Raw genomic sequence first — 18,325 nt, forward strand, 5'->3', positions numbered from 1 at the left:
AATCGCAATGGCACTCGCCCTCGTGCTTGTGTCTGTGCTCGTACCCGTGCCCGCGCCAGTACACGTCGTGTTCCTCCCTCCCTTCTTGAGGGCGTGGGTGCAAGGCAGTCCCGATTCGCTTATAGACCGCTTGAAAAAAAACGAAAAATAGTATTTTTGAACACCGAATTTTCCAGAATACTGCCGTGAACATTTTCTTTTTTTTCCGTCTATTAATCAGTTTACTAATCAACCAAGCCCAACTTTATTCCTTGAAAAAGAGTTCATTCACCATTTTCCACACATACTTATTTTCTTTTCTTTTCTTTTTTTTTTTGTTCTTACAGTATACAACTTTTGTCAATTTCTTTAAATAAAGAAGCTTCATTAGTTAATTCATCCATATAATAACTACTAAATACAGATCAAAATGCAATTCTGGAAATACTCTACAAAGGTGCTCGCCACTCTTTTGGCTGTTGTCTCAGTCTCACAAGCAGGTGGCCCAGCTGATGGTGATGCAGTTGCCGACCCAAACAGTGCCGTTGTGAAATTGACTTCGGATAATTTCGCTTCTTTCCTCGAGGAGAACCCCTTGGTGTTGACTGAGTTTTTCGCTCCATGGTGTGGATACTGTAAGATGTTGGGACCTGAATTCTCCAAGGCTGCCGACTCACTTAACGAATCACACCCAAAGATCAAATTGGCCCAAGTTGACTGTACCCAGGATGAGGAATTGTGTATGGAGTTTGGAATTAGAGGATACCCAACATTGAAGATCATCAGAGATGGTGACTCTAAGCAAGCTGAAGACTACCAAGGTCCAAGAGAAGCTAGTGGTATTGCTGAACATATGATCAAACAATCCTTGCCTGCTGTTCAAATCCCAGAAACATGGGAAGATTTGGAGAAATTGATTGAAGAGCAAACCAAGCCATTTGTCTTGCAAGTTAACTCAGCCACAGATGACATTTTCCAAAAAGTGGCCAATGTCAAGAGAAAAGATTTCTCATTTATCAACGTTGGCAAGGACTTTATTAAGCAATTGGGTACAAAATTGAACAAGGATTTGAAGAAAGCATCATACTTGGTTGTCCATCCAAAGCAACTTGCTGATGCTATTGGCTTTGACGGTAAAAAGGCTGATGTCGAGAGCTTGACCAAATGGATCGATGTTGAGACATTACCATACTTTGGTGAGATGGACAGAGACACATATATGTCATACATGACCTCACCATTGCCACTTGCGTACTACTTTTACAAGACCGCAGAGCAAAGAGAAGCTGTTGCCGATGATTTGGCCAAATTAGGAAAGCAATACAGAGGTAAGATCAACATTGTTGGTTTAGACGCCAACTTGTATGGAAGACACGCCGAGGCAATCAATATGGACCCAGAAGTTGTTCCATTATTTGCCATTCAACTCATTGAAGACAATAAGAAGTATGGTATTAACCAAAAAGAGTACCCTGAAGGTCCATCTGTTAAAGTCATTGAGAAGTTCGTCAAGGACTACTTTGATGGCAAATTGAAGCCAATTGTCAAATCTGAGGAGTTACCTACTGCAGAGGAAATTGCTGCTAACCCAGTGGTGAAGTTGGTTGGACACAACTACAATGATATCTTGAACAATAGTGAAAAGGATATCTTTGTCAAGTATTATGCTCCATGGTGTGGGCACTGTAAGAAGTTGGCACCTACTTGGGAAGAGTTGGCTGAAATTTTTGGTTCTAATAAGGGCGAGACAGGTGTTATTATTGCTGATATTGACCACACTGCAAATGATGTTGATGTGCCATTTGAGATTCAAGGATACCCAACCTTATTGTTGTTCCCAGCTAATGGTGAGATTGACGAAAAGACCGGATTGAGAAAGCCAGTTGTGTTTGAAGGCCAAAGAGAATTGGATTCGTTGATTGATTTCGTTAAAGAGAATGGTGCATTAAAGGTTGACGGTACTGAATTACAAGCTAAATTGAAAGAAGCTAGGGAAGCTGCTGAAGAAGCTGCTGGAGATGCCAAGGATGAAGTTGAAGAAGCTGCTGAGAAAGTTGAGCACGATGAATTGTAAGTGAGTTACTAAGGAAAGTACTTTTTAAACACAGAGAGGAGCAAAAATGTAAAGAAGGTTAGATGCAAATCAAAGTTTATAATATTTTTTATATAAAGAATTTGTTTATCTTTATAAAGAAACGAAAAAAAAAAAGATTGAAACTGAAAAATGAAATTTAAACGAAAATGAAATTTAAAAAGACCCTCTTCCATTTGTAATCACTCTATAAATTTTATTATGGCCTTATTTCTCAATCACCGAGCTCTAGATATTCCCTTTAGTTTTAGCTTTTTCGTCACACCCCCAAATTTTGACTAGTTTGTCGTCGCCAACACTTCCCCATAGTTTACCGTAATCTATATTTTTAGTGTAAACACCTCTCAAGTTCCAATCGACGGCATTGCACAAGTCTACGTGGGCTTTGATTCTTGTTATGAGTTGGCCCGTGTGTAATTTCCAAAAGTAGACAAACCCGTCATCGCTTCCACTCAACACCAATTCCTCTTCACCGGTTTCTTCATTCAAGTAGCCAAATGAGGAGCGAACAATGTATGAGCTTTGACTATGGCCAATATACTTGCGATATAATATTGGTGGTTTGTAATTGTATAGTGGCGAGATATCCCATATTTGCAACTCATCTGGTGCAGAGCTAACAAGCACGTATTTGCCATTTTGCGAGACCGAGCATGAGGTTAAGCGGCCCTTCAAGTTGATCTCGGCGAGCTTTCTTGTGGTTGATTCTTCATTGAATTGGTCGGGGATGCTAAAGAAATGTAATTGTTGGTCATTATTTGCTGTTATAAGGATGCGTCCATCGGGTGTAACTGCAAGATCATTAATTCTGTAAAATGGGTTTTCATTGGCAATTGCATTGTCTCCATTGGTTAGATTGGCACGAGAGGTTGATGAAGATGTTGCTCCTGTTCCTGCTCCTGCTGCTCCTCCTGTTGCTGCTGAAGTTGTTTCATCTATACTCTTCATCGACACATCATCGTCTCCTGAAGGTGGTGCATCTCCCAACCCTCTGGTTCTTCCTGATAATGTACTTCCCTTTGATGGATCCAATTCTATATCTTCATCGTGTGGGAATGTTGATGTCCAATCATGGTGGTTTCTGAAATTAAACGGCTCGTTATCTTCATCGATGTTGGAATAAAAATCGAAGATTTCTCTACCGTGGCAATCGAAAATCTTCAACACTTTATCAGGCGAGCCTATAATAAACTGAGGTGTTTTTATTGTGGTAGTAGAGGAAGAAGCAGCAGCATCAGCAGCAGCAGCAGCAGAATCTGAAAGTGTTACTTCTTTGATGTGAGGAAGAAACTCACATGACCAAGTCTTTATATCCTGTCCCAATGTGAAGCAAGTCACAAGTTTTATTTCCAGCAGAAGAGATTGCGCTTCACTTCTAGTAATTCTTTTTTTGTGGATATCACCAATTTGCCATACTCTAACCACGGTATCGAGACAGCAGCTGACAATGTATTGTTCATTGGGGTCCCAGCAACAGTAGATGACTGCTTTGGTTTTCCCGCTAGATGGTTTTGCTGAAAGTGTGCTAAATGCTGTTTCATCTGCTGCATTAGTTGGTTCCAAAGCCTTGATTAATCTAAACTTGTCATGGACATCGTATAGCATCATTCTGCCATCCAATGAGCCTGTGACTAGAAATTTGCCCAGTGGCGAGAATTTCAAAAACCAAACTTCATCCAAATGGTGGGTTAGGGTATGGAGAAGTTTTGTTACATTGAAGTTGTGGAACTGGAATGGATCTGACTCGGTGGATGAGGTTGTTGTTGTTGTTGTTATTATATTGTTTGTGCTGTTGTTACTATTATTATTACTATTACTATTATTTCTTCTTCTTCCTTTGCGTTCTTGTTTGCTTCTTGGTGGGAGGTATAGTGGTACTTGTGATTGTTTGTATTTGACTGCATAGTCAATTAATTGCGAGAGTGCAGGTACGTTTGTTATAGAGTTGAAGATGATTGGAGATAATATGAATAGTTTTTGAAAAATAACATCCTGAGCTCGGTGTATATCGTCTTCCAAAGGTGCAATATTGAAAAAGTATTCGTCCATGTCAATGTTTTTGTTTAATAGCAATTTGGACTCTTGTTCAAATGTCAAGTTTTGGAGTATAGAGTGGTCAAACAAGTCGTAAATGCTTTCTTCGCCATATTCCTCTTTTGTGTCAATTGATTCAATCAACGGTAGTAATTGGTTTGATATATATTTCAATTCATCGACTTTGTTTCTATTTTGGTAGAAATTGAATCTTCTAATCATATACAATACTAGGGATATAACCAGTTTGTTTTTGGTTCCTTGATAGTTTGTCAACTTGATAAAGTCGTTGGTGGCTTTAAAGTTACTTTCATCTTGGGTTTCTTCAAGACATTTTAGTAAATATTGATCGATTGTTTGGTAGTTGTGTGTACGTAAAGCGTGATGGAACCAATTGAGTAGTGTTGGGATTTCTTGTGCTTGTTGTTTTTGAATTTTTGCCGTATACTCTTGAAGGAGGTTGTTTGCTATTTGGGAGTAGCCTAAACTTCGCAAAGCTTTAACAATGACGTGTGTTTGAAAATCTTCTGAAACCATTAAGTTATCTGTAAAGTTAAATACGTTTTAAAGAAGAAGGTAGAGGATTCTAGAGTTGTAATAGGTCTTTTTTAGTTGTAAACAATTGAAGAATATTAAGGGGGGAAAAAATAAAGGGTTAAGGTGGGATTTTAGAGATAGTGGATCCAAGTGGGAAATATGTTTTGTAACGAGAGTTAAAAGAGAGAGAGAGAGAGGGGAGGAGTAGTAACCCATTTCTCCTTTTTTTTTTCTTTTATCACTCCATAATACTGTGGAGGTGAAATCACAATAATAAGTGCATGGCACATTAAACACTGTTTCTGTATTTGGTATTATGTGCGGCGTTATAAGACAAAGCGTAATACATTTGAAGGTATCACGTGCACAACTCTTATCTTTCCGCTTTAAATTTTTAAGTTCTCAACTACTTAATTTTTCAGTTCAATTTGTTGCAAAAAACAAAAATATGGGGAAAAACATGAGAACAAAAAACTTTAAAGTGAATTGTAAAAGGGGTAGCAAAATCTTCTTTTTTTTTAAAATACTAATGATAAGTATGAGGGGTAACCTAATATTTGAAATATTTGGTTTGTTTCTTTCATGTATGAATTGTACTCATAGAGTGATATGTATACACTCCCCCACTAAAAGAGTCTCGAGTAGATTGATTGCTGACAAATGAAATTTCCATTCCATCAATTCTAGCCTACTTTATCTTTTGGTTACCACCTATATAGTTTGCACTGCTTTAATCTTTGTTTTTCTTTTTTTGAACTGTTGTGCGTGGGTGCGTAGGTGGGTTGGTGCTTGTTTTGGTTTTATAATAAGTTTTTTCTTCTTTTTTTTTTTTTTGATTGATAACTGAGATTTGTCGAATAGGGTGTTGCAGATCTTGAAAGACATAGCCGCCAAAATATTTTAGTCTTTTATTTTTATTTTATTTGTTATAAAGAGAAAAAAAGGAGGTGGGATGTGATGAGTGGATGGAGCGAAAGAGAGTGTGGAAGAGAAGGGAAAGTGAGAAAACAATGTATAACCATAACAAAGTGAAAAAAAAATACTGAATTGGCAGTGCTTGTACTTCAATGTACATATAATAGTATGGCTACTATATGAAAGTAATTTATAAAAGTTTTAGAGGAGTTATACATATACATTGTGTGTGTAAACATTGGTAGAGTTAGTGTTTTAGATAGGTACGGCATAACAAACTACATTTGAATGAAGTTGCGTTTGCAGATCGTATATGCATCCCAATTTGGTGAGACAATATACCTCCTATTCTTTTTTATCATATATATATATTTAAGTCTCCTATATATTAATCTTTAATTGGTTGGTCAAAGTTTATTACATCATTAGGTGAATCCACTAACAGAAACCATTCTTTTTCTTTTTTTTTTAGATAAAAATCTCAGCCTCGTTTGATTGTTAAAGATAAACAGCAATGAACAATGCAATTTGGTTGAGAGTAGATAGAGTGGAGAGGGTGGCAAAATTAGCGTATGTTTTTATTCTTTCAAAAGAGGTAGTATTTGCTGTTTTTTTCTATATATATTATACATTATATATATATATATGTATACTGTAGTATACTTTACGTAAGCGGATACTATTTCCTATTTAGTCAATAAGTGCGAAGCTTTCTTGTGTTTACGGAGTTAGATCCCTGTTGAGCAAACAATATTCTCAATTCTTTTTTATTCTTTTTTATTTATTTATTTTTATTTCTTGTAAATTTTGGATGAGGATGATGAGGGGACAATAATAATGATGATGATGATGATGATGAAGGTGGTGAATGTGCAAAAAGTGGAAAGTATCATCGTACATTGCAGATTAGTAAGCGGATACTAATACAACAAAGACCACAAAGAAAAAACACACACACTCACACACAAAAAAAGAAAAAAAAGAAGAACAGGAAGAAAGAAGATAGAGCAAGGTTCTAGAGCAACAAATATTATTTGCAGTTGTTGTGTTTGAACGATACTTATACTCACCACTCTTTGTCTCTGTCTTTGTCTCTATCTCTTTGCAATATACATATTGAAATATATTTAATAAGCGGCTGGCGTTCACATGCAAAGTCTATGTATTCAAAGAATAATAGCCATAGTAGTAGCTACCCCTCCCACCTCTGTAGTCTACTAGCCATACGTGTTAACAAAACTGGAGAAATAGACCAAACTGAATGACGTTTGGAAACTTTTTTCTTGAGTGATTTCACATAGACATAGGCACATAGTAGGCACATAGACACACACACGAGAGAGAGACAGAGAGAGACGAGATGGTAAATCTCTCAACTTTATTTGTCTTTATGCTTAAATGGAAACATCGGATTAATACAAAATGTGACCCAAAGAAAGAAAACAAACTTAACTTAACTGCACTTAACTTATGCACTCTTTTCCCTCTCTCTTTCAAAACTTCTTTGTTCTTTTTTTTTTTTAAAAAAGGAAGATTAAAGTGTCTGTTTTGGCTAAATGTTTCTTATTCACGCTTCGTGTAAAGTTTAAGTGAACAATGCCAAAACGAATAAATAAATAAAAAACATAAACATTGATGACTAATTGTTTGTTGTTGTTGTTATTGAATCTTCTTTTTCAAACAATTGTTTCTTCATTAAAACCTAATGGTGACAAGGCTGTGTCTGTGTGTGAACATATATGTTCAATGATTGTGAAGTAATAGTTCCTATTGTTTGTTTCTCTTCTAAATAGTATAGTCCATATTTTCACAAACAATTAGTCATACTTTGTTTACGTATCCTCTAATCTTAAATATTCATTCGTTAAAAGGAGGTGGGGTGGGGGGTTTAGTTGAGAGGATGGTAAAAAGGGGGAACTGTAACCATTTAGAGTTTGAGTGGCGAAAAATTACCTTTAAACGTTAATTAAATGAACGAACAAATTTTTTTTTATTTCAATATTGAAAATGATGGGAGCGGATATTATACACAATTGGCTAATTTTTTTGTTCCTGAACCAGCCGATGGTTGAAAGAAGCCACAGATATTATACAGTTAATGGAATGTTCTTAAACCCATTTAAGTTTTTGTTTTTGTTTTTCTTGTTTTATCTAATCTTTGTTATTCAAATACAAGAATTCACACTCTCCTTTTACAAAAATACTAGAACCCAATTGACTTGCAAAATAAGAAAACAACAAGAATAAATGGAATCGGGCAAATATGTTTCAGTGTTCGGATAAAGAACTGTATTTTTTTTCTTTTCCCATTACAGCCGCGTACAAAAAATAGAGAGAAGTGGGCGTTCTACTGCGGTGAAAAAAAACAGAGCTCAAAAGTATATAGTAATATATAATTCTTATGTAACTAATAGTAGATATCGTTTAACAAAACAGTAGCAGTTTCAATTTACATCATCAATGCAAGGCTAGAATGTTGGGCTAATAAAACTCCACTAAAAAGAAAAAAAGGAAAAGAGGGGCTGTGATTATTTGTTACATTATATTTTGGTTCTTCTTGTTGTTCTTGTTGTTTAACTTTTATGGTGGATAAACAGCGATAAGCAAAAGTGTATTGAACAACAAGAAAGGAAAGCAAAGAAACAAAAAAAAAAGAAAAGAGCCTTTTAACGATATGGTCATACGGCGTTTTCTCTTCAACTTCTTCTTCAACAACAAAAACAACTTCTTTTTCTTCTTCTTCGTACTCTTTCTTTTTTCGTTCTTTTTCAATTCAAGGTTTAATCTTTCAACAGATCAAAACATTGCAATTTTGTTCTAGTCTCGTATCTCATATAAAATAATATAAATAAAATATAAAGTATAAAAAATAAAATTAAGGTCTACTCGTTATTTGTTTCTGATTCTATTTTTGTATACACACACACAAAATATACAATTGATGACCCTCCCCCTTCTCTCTTCTTAGTAGTACCTCTCTATTGTATTCCTCCATCTATATACATATATACAAAAGGAAGTATCACAACCATTGGAAATTAGACTGTTCCTATTGTTCTCTTGCAAAAGCACTGTTGGTTAATTATCCAACCAACAGAATGTGAAAAATTGGAAAATTGAATACAAAAAGTTAAAGTATGCGGAATTTTCTTTGCAAAGCCAACTTCTAGTCCTATATACTATATGCAGTCTCACACCGGTTTTCATCTTCTCTCTTTATTCTTTGGCGCACACACACAAGGACACACATACAAACAAACATACAAATACACATTTACTCTCACTCTTTCACTATTTCACTCAATTTCATTCATCTTCACTATCACTATCAACATCAACTTCAACATCCACTTCTTCCATTCCCAATTACCTGATAATAATGATGCAATCATGCACCAACAACTAAACAAGGTTTTAAAAAACAAAAACAGTGTGCTCTTATTTGTTTATTCCTCTTCTTTCTTTCTTTCTTTGTCTCTCCATTCATGCGATTAGTAAGAAATGGTTAAAATAGCATTAGTCAATAGTACATTTGTTTAGTACACGCTGCAAATTTCAATCTTTAGTAGTAATGTACTTTGGAAACAGCTACCTCTAATAAAATTTTTAAACCTCCATACAGTTTCTTTTTCAAAGAAATAGAAGAACTTAAGAACCAGTCCCTCTCTCTCATCTGCAAGAGGGTAAATTATTCACCCAACAGCCAAACAACTCAAGAGAGTATTTTGACAATAAGCAAAGAGAAAGAGAGAGAGAGAGACAAAAGAACATAAAGAACAAAAGGGTTATAATTACAAGTAAATCGTACATCTCAAAGTCCCACATACATACATACATGTGTATCTATATATACATATATAGTTAGTTAGTTAGCTAGTTCTATAAAGCTTCTATATAAACAGATGCAATTTGCCATCACAGAATATTCAGTTTCCTATTTCTAATATTTCTAATTTTGCTTACCCATACCATCCTTATTTCGAAACTCCAACTATTTGTGGTACATTGTCACTGTTTATCTTGAGACATTTGCTACTCCACACATATTCCGTACAAGACTTCATCTCCCCCTTTATTTTTTTATTTCATTTCATTTTTTTTTAATTTTTAATTTCCCCCTTCTTCCTCATCTTCTAAATTTTTTTGAAGAAGTTGAATATTCTATCATACTTAGTCAATCCATTCTACACATACACTCAATATCCATCTTCAACCCCCGTTCATCGTTCATCGTTCATCGTTCACATCACTCATCTGCTTATATTTATTATTTGTTATTAATATCGCCAAGATAATTACCTAGCAAGATGGGTAAAGTGCGAAGTAGACCATCCAAGGTTTGTGACTTTTGTAAACGAAGAAAAGTAAAGTGTGATCTAGGCAACCCATGCTCCACTTGCGTCAAATACAAAAAGAGCCCATGTGTCTATACAGAGACTGTAGAAGGAGAGATAAACGGATTTATCAAATCACCACAAGACCAGAGTAATAAATACCAGCCACAACAACCACAGCAGCCACTTCCCAATGTGTACCCATCGCGCTACTCAAGCAGCTCCTCACTCTCTACTTCCAACGGCACCTTATACTCATCCACTAGAGACTCATTCTCATCAAGCAACTCAAGTAATTCGCTAGAGTACCCAAACATTCCAAACACAAGAAATGTCATGTCTCTCCCCACAATCCATGACGCATCAAACTCACATTCCAATGCAAATTCTAACATAGAGTTGGTGCAAGACGAATTGGTATTGCTCAAACAAAAGTTGAGCAATTTAGAACAACAATTGACAGTGCAACAACAACAACAATTGCAAGCATTGTTTCCATACCAAAATCAACAAACTGTAGAAAGCCAGTCCAATCAACAAAGCCAACTAAACTCGCCAAATCTTTTACAAGGATATTCTCAACAGAGAAATATAGAACTTGGCAACACTGTGAATAATGGAAGTAGTACAAAAACCCCTGGATGTCCATTGCAAGGATACTTTACAAACGATTCAACAGCTGCATCATCACAAAAAACAAGAGAGATTGGTGAAGATGTAGGTCCCATTGAACTCAAATCCTTACTCGGATTCAACCCTATAGACTCACCCAACGACAAGATCAATTTCCACGATGGATACAACCCGTCAAAAGATAGAGAACCAACACGCAGAAAACATTTGGGCCCATTGGCATGGAAAACTTTACTCAAAATAGACAATGCCATGGTTCCAGTATGGGCACACATGGCCAATATCAAAAACAGATATAGGACTCGCGGGTTTATGCCCCACGCCGAAGATGGCGCAACCCAAGCAGAAAAGAACTTTTCCGAAAAGGTTTATAACGACGAATGCGAAGGGGAAGTAAGACCATTTAGAGAAACCGTTACCAAACCAGTGACTTCGAACCCATCGAAATTACTCATCACACAAGAACAACTACACGAAAAAGCACTTTGTCTTGGTCTTTCTTTTTACCAAGGTGGTTTAGACGCAGAAATGGAGTTGGTGGAAAAGATTAGACTTGTTTTACCAAAACAAAAAGTCATTTGGAAATTATACAATCGATTCTTTACCCACTTGTACGCTGCGCTCCCATTATTGGATGAAGTTGAATTAAAGACACAATTGGAAAAATTAATTGGGCCCGAGGATTACAAAGAAACAAAAGTAACTGTTCACGTTGAGAAAAAATTGGACTTTGCTTACTTGGGCATACTCTTGATTGTCCTTCGATTTAGTTACATCTCGTTGTTCAGTCACGATTCAACAATAAACGAAATCAATTTCCAAACCCATGACCCATCACCAAAAGCCCAGCTTGTAAAGTTTTTGTTGAATAACCCAATTGATATTGACGTGATTGATGTTGCTCAACTGTGCTTGGACCAATTCAATATTATGCGCACACCAAGCTTGACCTTGATGCAATTGGCATTAATGACTAGAGTATACCACCTGTATGCTCCTGAAGATGGAGACGGTATGGATGGTGGCGATGCACAAATATTCAATGCTAGTTTAATTCAAATGGCAAAACTGATTGGCTTACACCGGGACCCAGACAATTTCCAAGAGAATTATTACGATGAAAGAACCAATCACTTGGGACGCAAAATATGGTACTACTTGTTAATAATGGATATGAATCATGCAATGGCCAATGGAACTTCATTAATGGTGGATATAGATGAGTTTGATACTAAGCATCCAACTTATTCACCAGGAAACGAAAATGTTATTGATGTAGAACTGGAAAAGATTGCATGTTCATGTTTCCCAGATTTCCACATTGTATATGGCCAAATGAGTACGATATTCAAGATGATTTCGAAAGTTCGGGGCTCGGTCAGTATGACAGAGCTTGTTAAGAGCGTTAATTCAATGGAGATTCATTTCAGAGAAAAATATGGATCATTGGGCCACAACTACAATATGTCTTCATCTTCCAAGAATACCATGCCAGATGCAATTAGACTCAAGATATTTTTCCAGGGCGGGTTTTTCTTGGTGTCAATGTACCTTCACATTTTCAACTATTACGAGAAAAAGAATAATCTTCAATTAGCTTATTATTATATCAAAAAAATGTTGGCTGTCGTTATTGACGAAATGATGCCATGTTTCAGTTGTTGTGTGAGTCATAAACAAAATATGTTTAGAAACTCGATCGATTTGATTGCCACGCCAAGTTTTGAAATGGTGGCGCATAAGTCAATGGTTGTTATTCTTGGCATCTTTTTGAGACTCAAATTTTTCACACATTCAATGGAAAAAGGTCCTGACCACTCGATCAAGATGAAATCTTATGAGACACAGGATGTCAAGTATCAAACACATTTCCAGAAACTACTTAATGTTACTGATTTGCTAATGAAATGTTGGGAAGTTTATAGAGATGGGTTGCGCAGGTTATCACAACGGTATTATTACGCTTGGGTTGTTACCAAGGCACAGCAGTTTTTGAAAATCTTGCTTAATGACGACTACTTGTCGACTTATAAGCCAACATTGATACTCCCACCGTTTACCACTGGAATGTTGACAAAATTGGAAGAGTTGGCAGAAACTTCGTTAGCAAGAATACAACAACTGAAAAAGGCAAGCAAGAATGGGAGGAGAGCAGATGCGGAAGATACTGATGGCAATGGCAATTTGAATGTGAGTGGTAATAACTATTCCGCTATGGCGGGTACTAATTCCGATATGAGCACCGATGACATTTCAATTAATCATAAAAACTCTGTTGGTTCAACCTCGAGTGCTGAGGAGTACAAACCCAATGAACAAATTGATAGTATATGGCTACAAATGATGAATATGAAGAATGATGACCCAACAAACAAATTTTATGGTAATTCCAATACAGGAGAGATGATGAACAACCCATTAACGGCCCAAACACCTAGTTTTCTTGCTCAAAATATGGATGGTTCGGGTGTTGGATTTAGTCCTGGGATCGGATTGTCACAGTATTCTTTTGGTTCACAGGGTGTAATGAATTCTGGAATTGCAGCTGGAGGCAATAATGGGGTTAGTGGGTTTGGTGGAGGTGGTGTTAGTGGTGGTGGTTACAATTTTTCTTCAATTTTTGATACCAACAGTGTGAATATGTTTGAGAACTTCCCCATTGATGAGTTTTTCAAAGATTTGTCTTGATTATGGTTGTGTGGTTGTGATTTGAAGTATTATTCTTTTTCTTTTTCTTTCAATTCTAAGTGAGATTGCATTTTGCGCCTTTTGATAATTTGTGTGCTACTATAGAAGGAACGTTACACATTTGCTTGTGTGTCTGTGTGTGTGTGCTTTCTTTTTATTTATTTTAACCTTTTTTTTTATTTCCTTGATGATGATAATGATGATTATACGCTTTTACATCAAATTTGTATGTATTTATATTTATTTATCTATATATATATATATATAGTTTATGATAACTCATGTAAATAGAAAACGTGTGTTTTTAGTTTTAGTATATTACAATATGTTAGTGTACACACTTTAGCTTTAGAGTACTTCGTATATATCGATTCGGTCGCCTTTAACTTGTAGTAATGTATGAGTTTTTCCACCTTGTAGACTAAGGATATGCCATTTTGTCTTGAGTAGTGCTGAGGAAATCACATTCAGTAGAGTGTACCTAGTAAAATAATTTGTTTCCAATTCGTCATCTTGATTTAGGATTCTCATTTGATCAAAGTTGGTAGATAATGTCAACAATTCGTATCTTTCAAAGATATCAAGCAGGCTACAATCGGGTATTTTCGCTGTGCTTTTCTCAGAGTGAATTGTACCGTTTTGATCACTGATTCTTGTACTCGTTGATGCATTGGAGTATATTGATACTTTTGCAGTGGAAAACAATGTCTTGATGATATATTCCAATTCCAAAATAGTTGGTTGGCATTTGATTTCGAATCTGTATCGTGCATGATAGTTCCCTCCATGCCCTACCTTTGCGTGTTGTAGTTTGCGTATTGTGCCCTTATTTCGGCTTTGCAAATTGGGACATTTTTGGAATGAGGCTTGATCGAGGTTTATAGTAATTGTATCTTTGTTGAGTAATAAAGTATTTTGAAACTCGGGTAGTTCTGGTGTTTGATCAGTGGGAATAGCTTTTATGCATACATCTTCGAGGTGTTTCTCTTGAATGATGTTGTAAAGATCCGAGGTTTCAAAAGTGTGAAATGATGCAGATGGTAGTGATATGTTTGATTCTGGGTCTGTAATGATGTGTACTGTTTCGTAGAAGGGATGTTTTGTAATGGCTTTGGCAACCAGTGCAGAGTTATTGCTCTGCAAGCTTCTAAATTGTAGTGGCATCAAAACGTAGGATTTGTATGAAATTGTGTATATAGAATGTGGATGAAGTGGTGATAGATGGATGGATGGGATGGAGATTCAAAATGAACTTATGAGTTTAACATCCTAAGCCGCATGTCGTGTTATAGAGTTTTATTTCGAAACAATCTGAGTATGAAAAGAAAAAAAAAAGAAGACAAAAAAAAAAAAAGAGAAGAGTTGATACTTTAGGTGCGAGGTTCGGGTGCAAGAATAAAGGACGGGGATAACGCGAATATTCTTGTATCTCCGCTGTGGCTGCGTAATACACCAACTCACGCCAACAAGCAAACTCAAAAAAAAAAAAACAAAACCAAACAACTCTACTCACACTTGTATACAAGATACCCCGTCTGCACCGAATTTAAATGACGTTGCAATTTCTTAATATGCAAAATGCTTTTCACACCCATTTGTTCAATGTAGTGTGACAGCAAATTGAATATTTGTGTATATTGTGCCGCGGTTAGTCTCTTTGTTAAAGAAAAGGGTCAAAAAAAAACCAACGAGTCTAGGTCACTCTCAGATACTCTGAAAGGTGTACTTAGAGTATTTGGTGTACACTTCTAGAGCTTTTAAAGTACATGTTACACATGACAATATATCACATATGAAGTGCACGTGGGGTAGGTCCAAGTAGAGGGCAATTAACCACAACGCATTTTTGTTATTCAACACTTTATAGGACAAAAAGAAAAAAAACAGGAGGAAAGGCTAACCAAAAAAAACTTTTTTTTTCCTCTTTCTCTTTTTAATTTTCATTTTCTACAATTGAAGACGAGATGATGAGAAAGACTCGGGAATGGCCTAGCCAACAAGAGATCAGTTGTATCATCTTAATAATATTAAGTAGATTGCTATGTGGTATTGTAGTATATTGCGTTAATATCACGAGTGAGCAACCAATAACAAGACTATATTTATATATATGGGTTCAGTTAAGTTGCAAATAGTTCATGATCCAGTAATCGTTGTATATAGCTTGCTTCTTACTCCAAAATCTTTTATAGTCACACATACTTACACTTACACTTACACTTACACTTACTCTTTCTCCATCCATGTTTTAAATTTTATTCTTTTCTCTTTTCTTTTGTGTGTGGATTCGGTTCTGGGGGGGGGGGGGGAGAGCATCGCGTGCGCATTGTTTTGCTCCGTGTTCTGAAAACAAAACTTCGACCAAGCACTACCAGTTCCGATCTATTCCTTTGCCTCGCATTGTACTTTGCACTGTATTCTCTCATCCCTCCCCCCATCGCATGGAAATTTAAGGAAGCAAAAGAAAAGAAAAGAAAAAAAAATATAAAAATATAAAAATATAAATTATAAATTATAAATTATTATTGTTATTATATTTTTTCAAAAAGAACAATAGGAATTGTGAGAAGGTGGAAAAAGGAGATGCACCGTTTATATTAATTAAAATAAGCAAATCGACACGGATCAGTAGGGCCGAGTTTTGCTACAAAACAATTTCAGAACGTAGCATATATACCCATCAACTCTTGTATTAAATCAAAGAAAAAAAAAAGGAGGGAGTTGAGTTATTTCAAGTTCTTTCTTCTCTTCCTTTTCCACATTGTTAATTTGAAGAGTAGTTGACAAGTCAACACCGTATTCATCAAAATTAACCAAAATTAGAAAGTAAAAAGAAAATCAATACTATTTTGTTGATATTAAGAGGGGAAGTGCACTATAGTCAATCAGCATCGCTTACACACCTAATCACACAAATCCACACACACACTCAAAGCTACATTCATACATACTCAAATACATACCTACATACATACAAATATAGGAACAAACACACTTTTGTTTTCTAAATTTGTTTTTAAATTATTTCATTTCTATTTGCACCAACGTTGAGGTCGATTGCTACACTATTGAGACCCAAGCTAGCTAATAGGACGAGCAATAATAAAATGGTTCAATTCAATTATCAGGCGCCTTGGGTACCTGTTTTGAACAACTGCATAGACAATGAACTTGCAGCCACTGATAACAAACCACCATTCACCACATTCCAGATCGCCACAATAGACTCCAAGACAGGGTACCCAAATAGTCGGACGGTAATTTTTAGAGGCTGGCTATTCAACAATAAGTCAAGTAATGTTATAACATTTACTACAGACAAGAGGATGGACAAGTATCAGGAGTTGTTGCAAAACGATAAAGTTGAGGCTGTATTCTGGTTCAGCAATATTAGAAAGCAGATTAGATTTAGAGGCAGAGCCAGGATATTGGATGATGAGCACCATCCCAATATTGACATAAAGCATATGAAGGAGGAAATCAATGGCAACTTGGTATCGCACCAGTCAAGTACCAGTTTATCAACACAATCTACACAGAAACAACCTATCAAAACTCCGTTGTTATCACCAACATATGCAGCAAACAACACGGCACAAGAAGAGTTTGATGCAGCAGATTTTGTGCCGCCAACAGATGAGGAATGGGAACAGGAGTTGCAAAGATACTGGGATGGTCTTTCCAAGCCAATGAAGACTAGTTTTAGGAAACCAGCACCTAAAAGTCCCATGACGGAAGAGAACCAGAAATTGATCAGCAAGATCCAACGAGGAGTGGATGGGAAGAAATCTGACGATGGGTTAAAAAATTTCGCTGTGGTGGGTATATTTGTCAACTATGTTGATTACTTTGAGCAGGATAAGGACAAACGGTTTATATACGAGTTGGAGGAAGAGAACCAGCACCAATGGACTGAAACCGAAGTGTGTCCGTGAAAAGACCAAAAAAAGGAGAGAAAAACAAAACAAAACAAAACAACAAGATTTTTCGTTTATTTCTTTTTGGCAATAAAGAGTTTGATCTCTTTATATGTTTAGGACATTCTTTTCTTGTTTATTTGTTTCTTTCTTTTAAACTTCTGTTAATCATCTCTTGTTCTTTTCCACGTTTTATTAATTTTTTTTTTTTCAAAGTGTACATAATAGATAATTAAGATTTAAAGAAAAGAAGAAGAAAAGGAGAGGAGAAGAGAGCAAAAGCCCATTTTTCTCTTTTTGGCAAATGGCAATGGCGACATTTATTGTATTTGTGGATGTAGTTTTGTTGATAAATACTTTATCGACAGTATCAAGGATGTGTAATCCGAGTCTGGTCCGATTTTTTTTTTTTTCATTTCCCATATCAGTACAGAGTATGGTACTGAAAATGGAATGTAAAGTGGGCCTTGACAGGTAATGGTCACTTTAATCTCATAGAGACATCACAAGATTCTATGGGGGAAATTACCAAGAAGGTTTTTTTTCCCCCTATTTGAGGAGTTGGAGATTTACGATGAACATGTAATATTCGTTTCTTAAAATTATGCGTGATCACCATTTAATTTCAGTATCTCTACATCCTTTCCTTCTAAGTTAATTAGTAAATGAATGGATAAATGAGTAAATGAACAAATGAATATTTAAATATAGCAAATTAATGAAAAGGGCAGAGAGTATGCCCAGTGTGAAACTAAACAACAAATCAAAAACCAAAAATCAAAAACCAAAAAAAAATAAATGATGGGAGCAGTTCTGTAAATTGGCTTAAAACTATTTCTGTTATTTGCAAAACCAAAACAAATAGGAGAACTGGGGAGAGAGGAGCAAGAGGGAGAGGAGGAAGAGGAGGAGATAGGGCAAAGAAAAACGCGCGACAACGAGAGCAAACGATCATTGTCTCTCTCCCCCCTCTCTCTCTCTCTTTCTCTCATTCTCAATTTCAATTTCAATTTCTTTCTCACCCTCCTCTCCCCCCAGTATATAATCACCAAAAGTATACCCAAAATCAAAACAATACAATCCTCATCACTTTTCCTCTTTTTCCTCTTTTTTCCTTTTTTTTTTTTTCTCCTTTCCCTCTTTTCTTTTCTTCTTCTTCTTTTTCTTCTTCTTGTATTTCAGTTTAACCAACCCAT

General features: G+C 35.9%; 5 protein-coding genes across 5 annotated transcripts; 3 read left to right on the top strand and 2 right to left on the bottom strand. All coding sequences in view use genetic code 12, as the record gives it.

Annotated features, from left to right (window-relative positions):
- Nucleotides 1-409: 409 nt before the first annotated feature.
- On the top strand, nt 410-2,053 carry PDI1 (protein disulfide-isomerase precursor; the record flags this gene model as incomplete). Its single annotated transcript, XM_001523739.2, has 1 exon — nt 410-2,053. The coding sequence occupies one exon, from the start codon at nt 410-412 to the stop codon at nt 2,051-2,053; it is 1,644 nt and encodes a 547-aa protein (XP_001523789.1).
- A 246-nt stretch (nt 2,054-2,299) lies between these two features.
- PVL30_005337 (uncharacterized protein) lies at nt 2,300-4,642 on the bottom strand (the record flags this gene model as incomplete). The annotated part of the gene is made up of 1 exon (XM_001523740.2): nt 2,300-4,642. One exon carries the CDS (start codon nt 4,640-4,642, stop codon nt 2,300-2,302), a length of 2,343 nt encoding a protein of 780 aa, XP_001523790.2.
- A 5,222-nt stretch (nt 4,643-9,864) lies between these two features.
- On the top strand, nt 9,865-13,212 carry PVL30_005338 (uncharacterized protein; the record flags this gene model as incomplete). Its single annotated transcript, XM_061119675.1, has 2 exons — nt 9,865-9,868; nt 9,992-13,212. 2 exons carry the CDS (start codon nt 9,865-9,867, stop codon nt 13,210-13,212), a joined length of 3,225 nt encoding a protein of 1,074 aa, XP_060975658.1.
- Nucleotides 13,213-13,560: 348 nt separating this feature from the next.
- On the bottom strand, nt 13,561-14,376 carry PVL30_005339 (uncharacterized protein; the record flags this gene model as incomplete). The annotated part of the gene is made up of 1 exon (XM_001523742.2): nt 13,561-14,376. The coding sequence occupies one exon, from the start codon at nt 14,374-14,376 to the stop codon at nt 13,561-13,563; it is 816 nt and encodes a 271-aa protein (XP_001523792.2).
- Nucleotides 14,377-16,319: 1,943 nt separating this feature from the next.
- PVL30_005340 (uncharacterized protein) lies at nt 16,320-17,147 on the top strand (the record flags this gene model as incomplete). Its single annotated transcript, XM_001523743.2, has 1 exon — nt 16,320-17,147. The coding sequence occupies one exon, from the start codon at nt 16,320-16,322 to the stop codon at nt 17,145-17,147; it is 828 nt and encodes a 275-aa protein (XP_001523793.2).
- Between the last annotated feature and the right edge of the window lie 1,178 nt (nt 17,148-18,325).

Source organism: Lodderomyces elongisporus, chromosome 7 (assembly GCF_030384665.1).
Source record: "Lodderomyces elongisporus chromosome 7, complete sequence".
In the NCBI taxonomy this organism is placed as follows: domain Eukaryota; kingdom Fungi; phylum Ascomycota; class Pichiomycetes; order Serinales; family Debaryomycetaceae; genus Lodderomyces; species Lodderomyces elongisporus.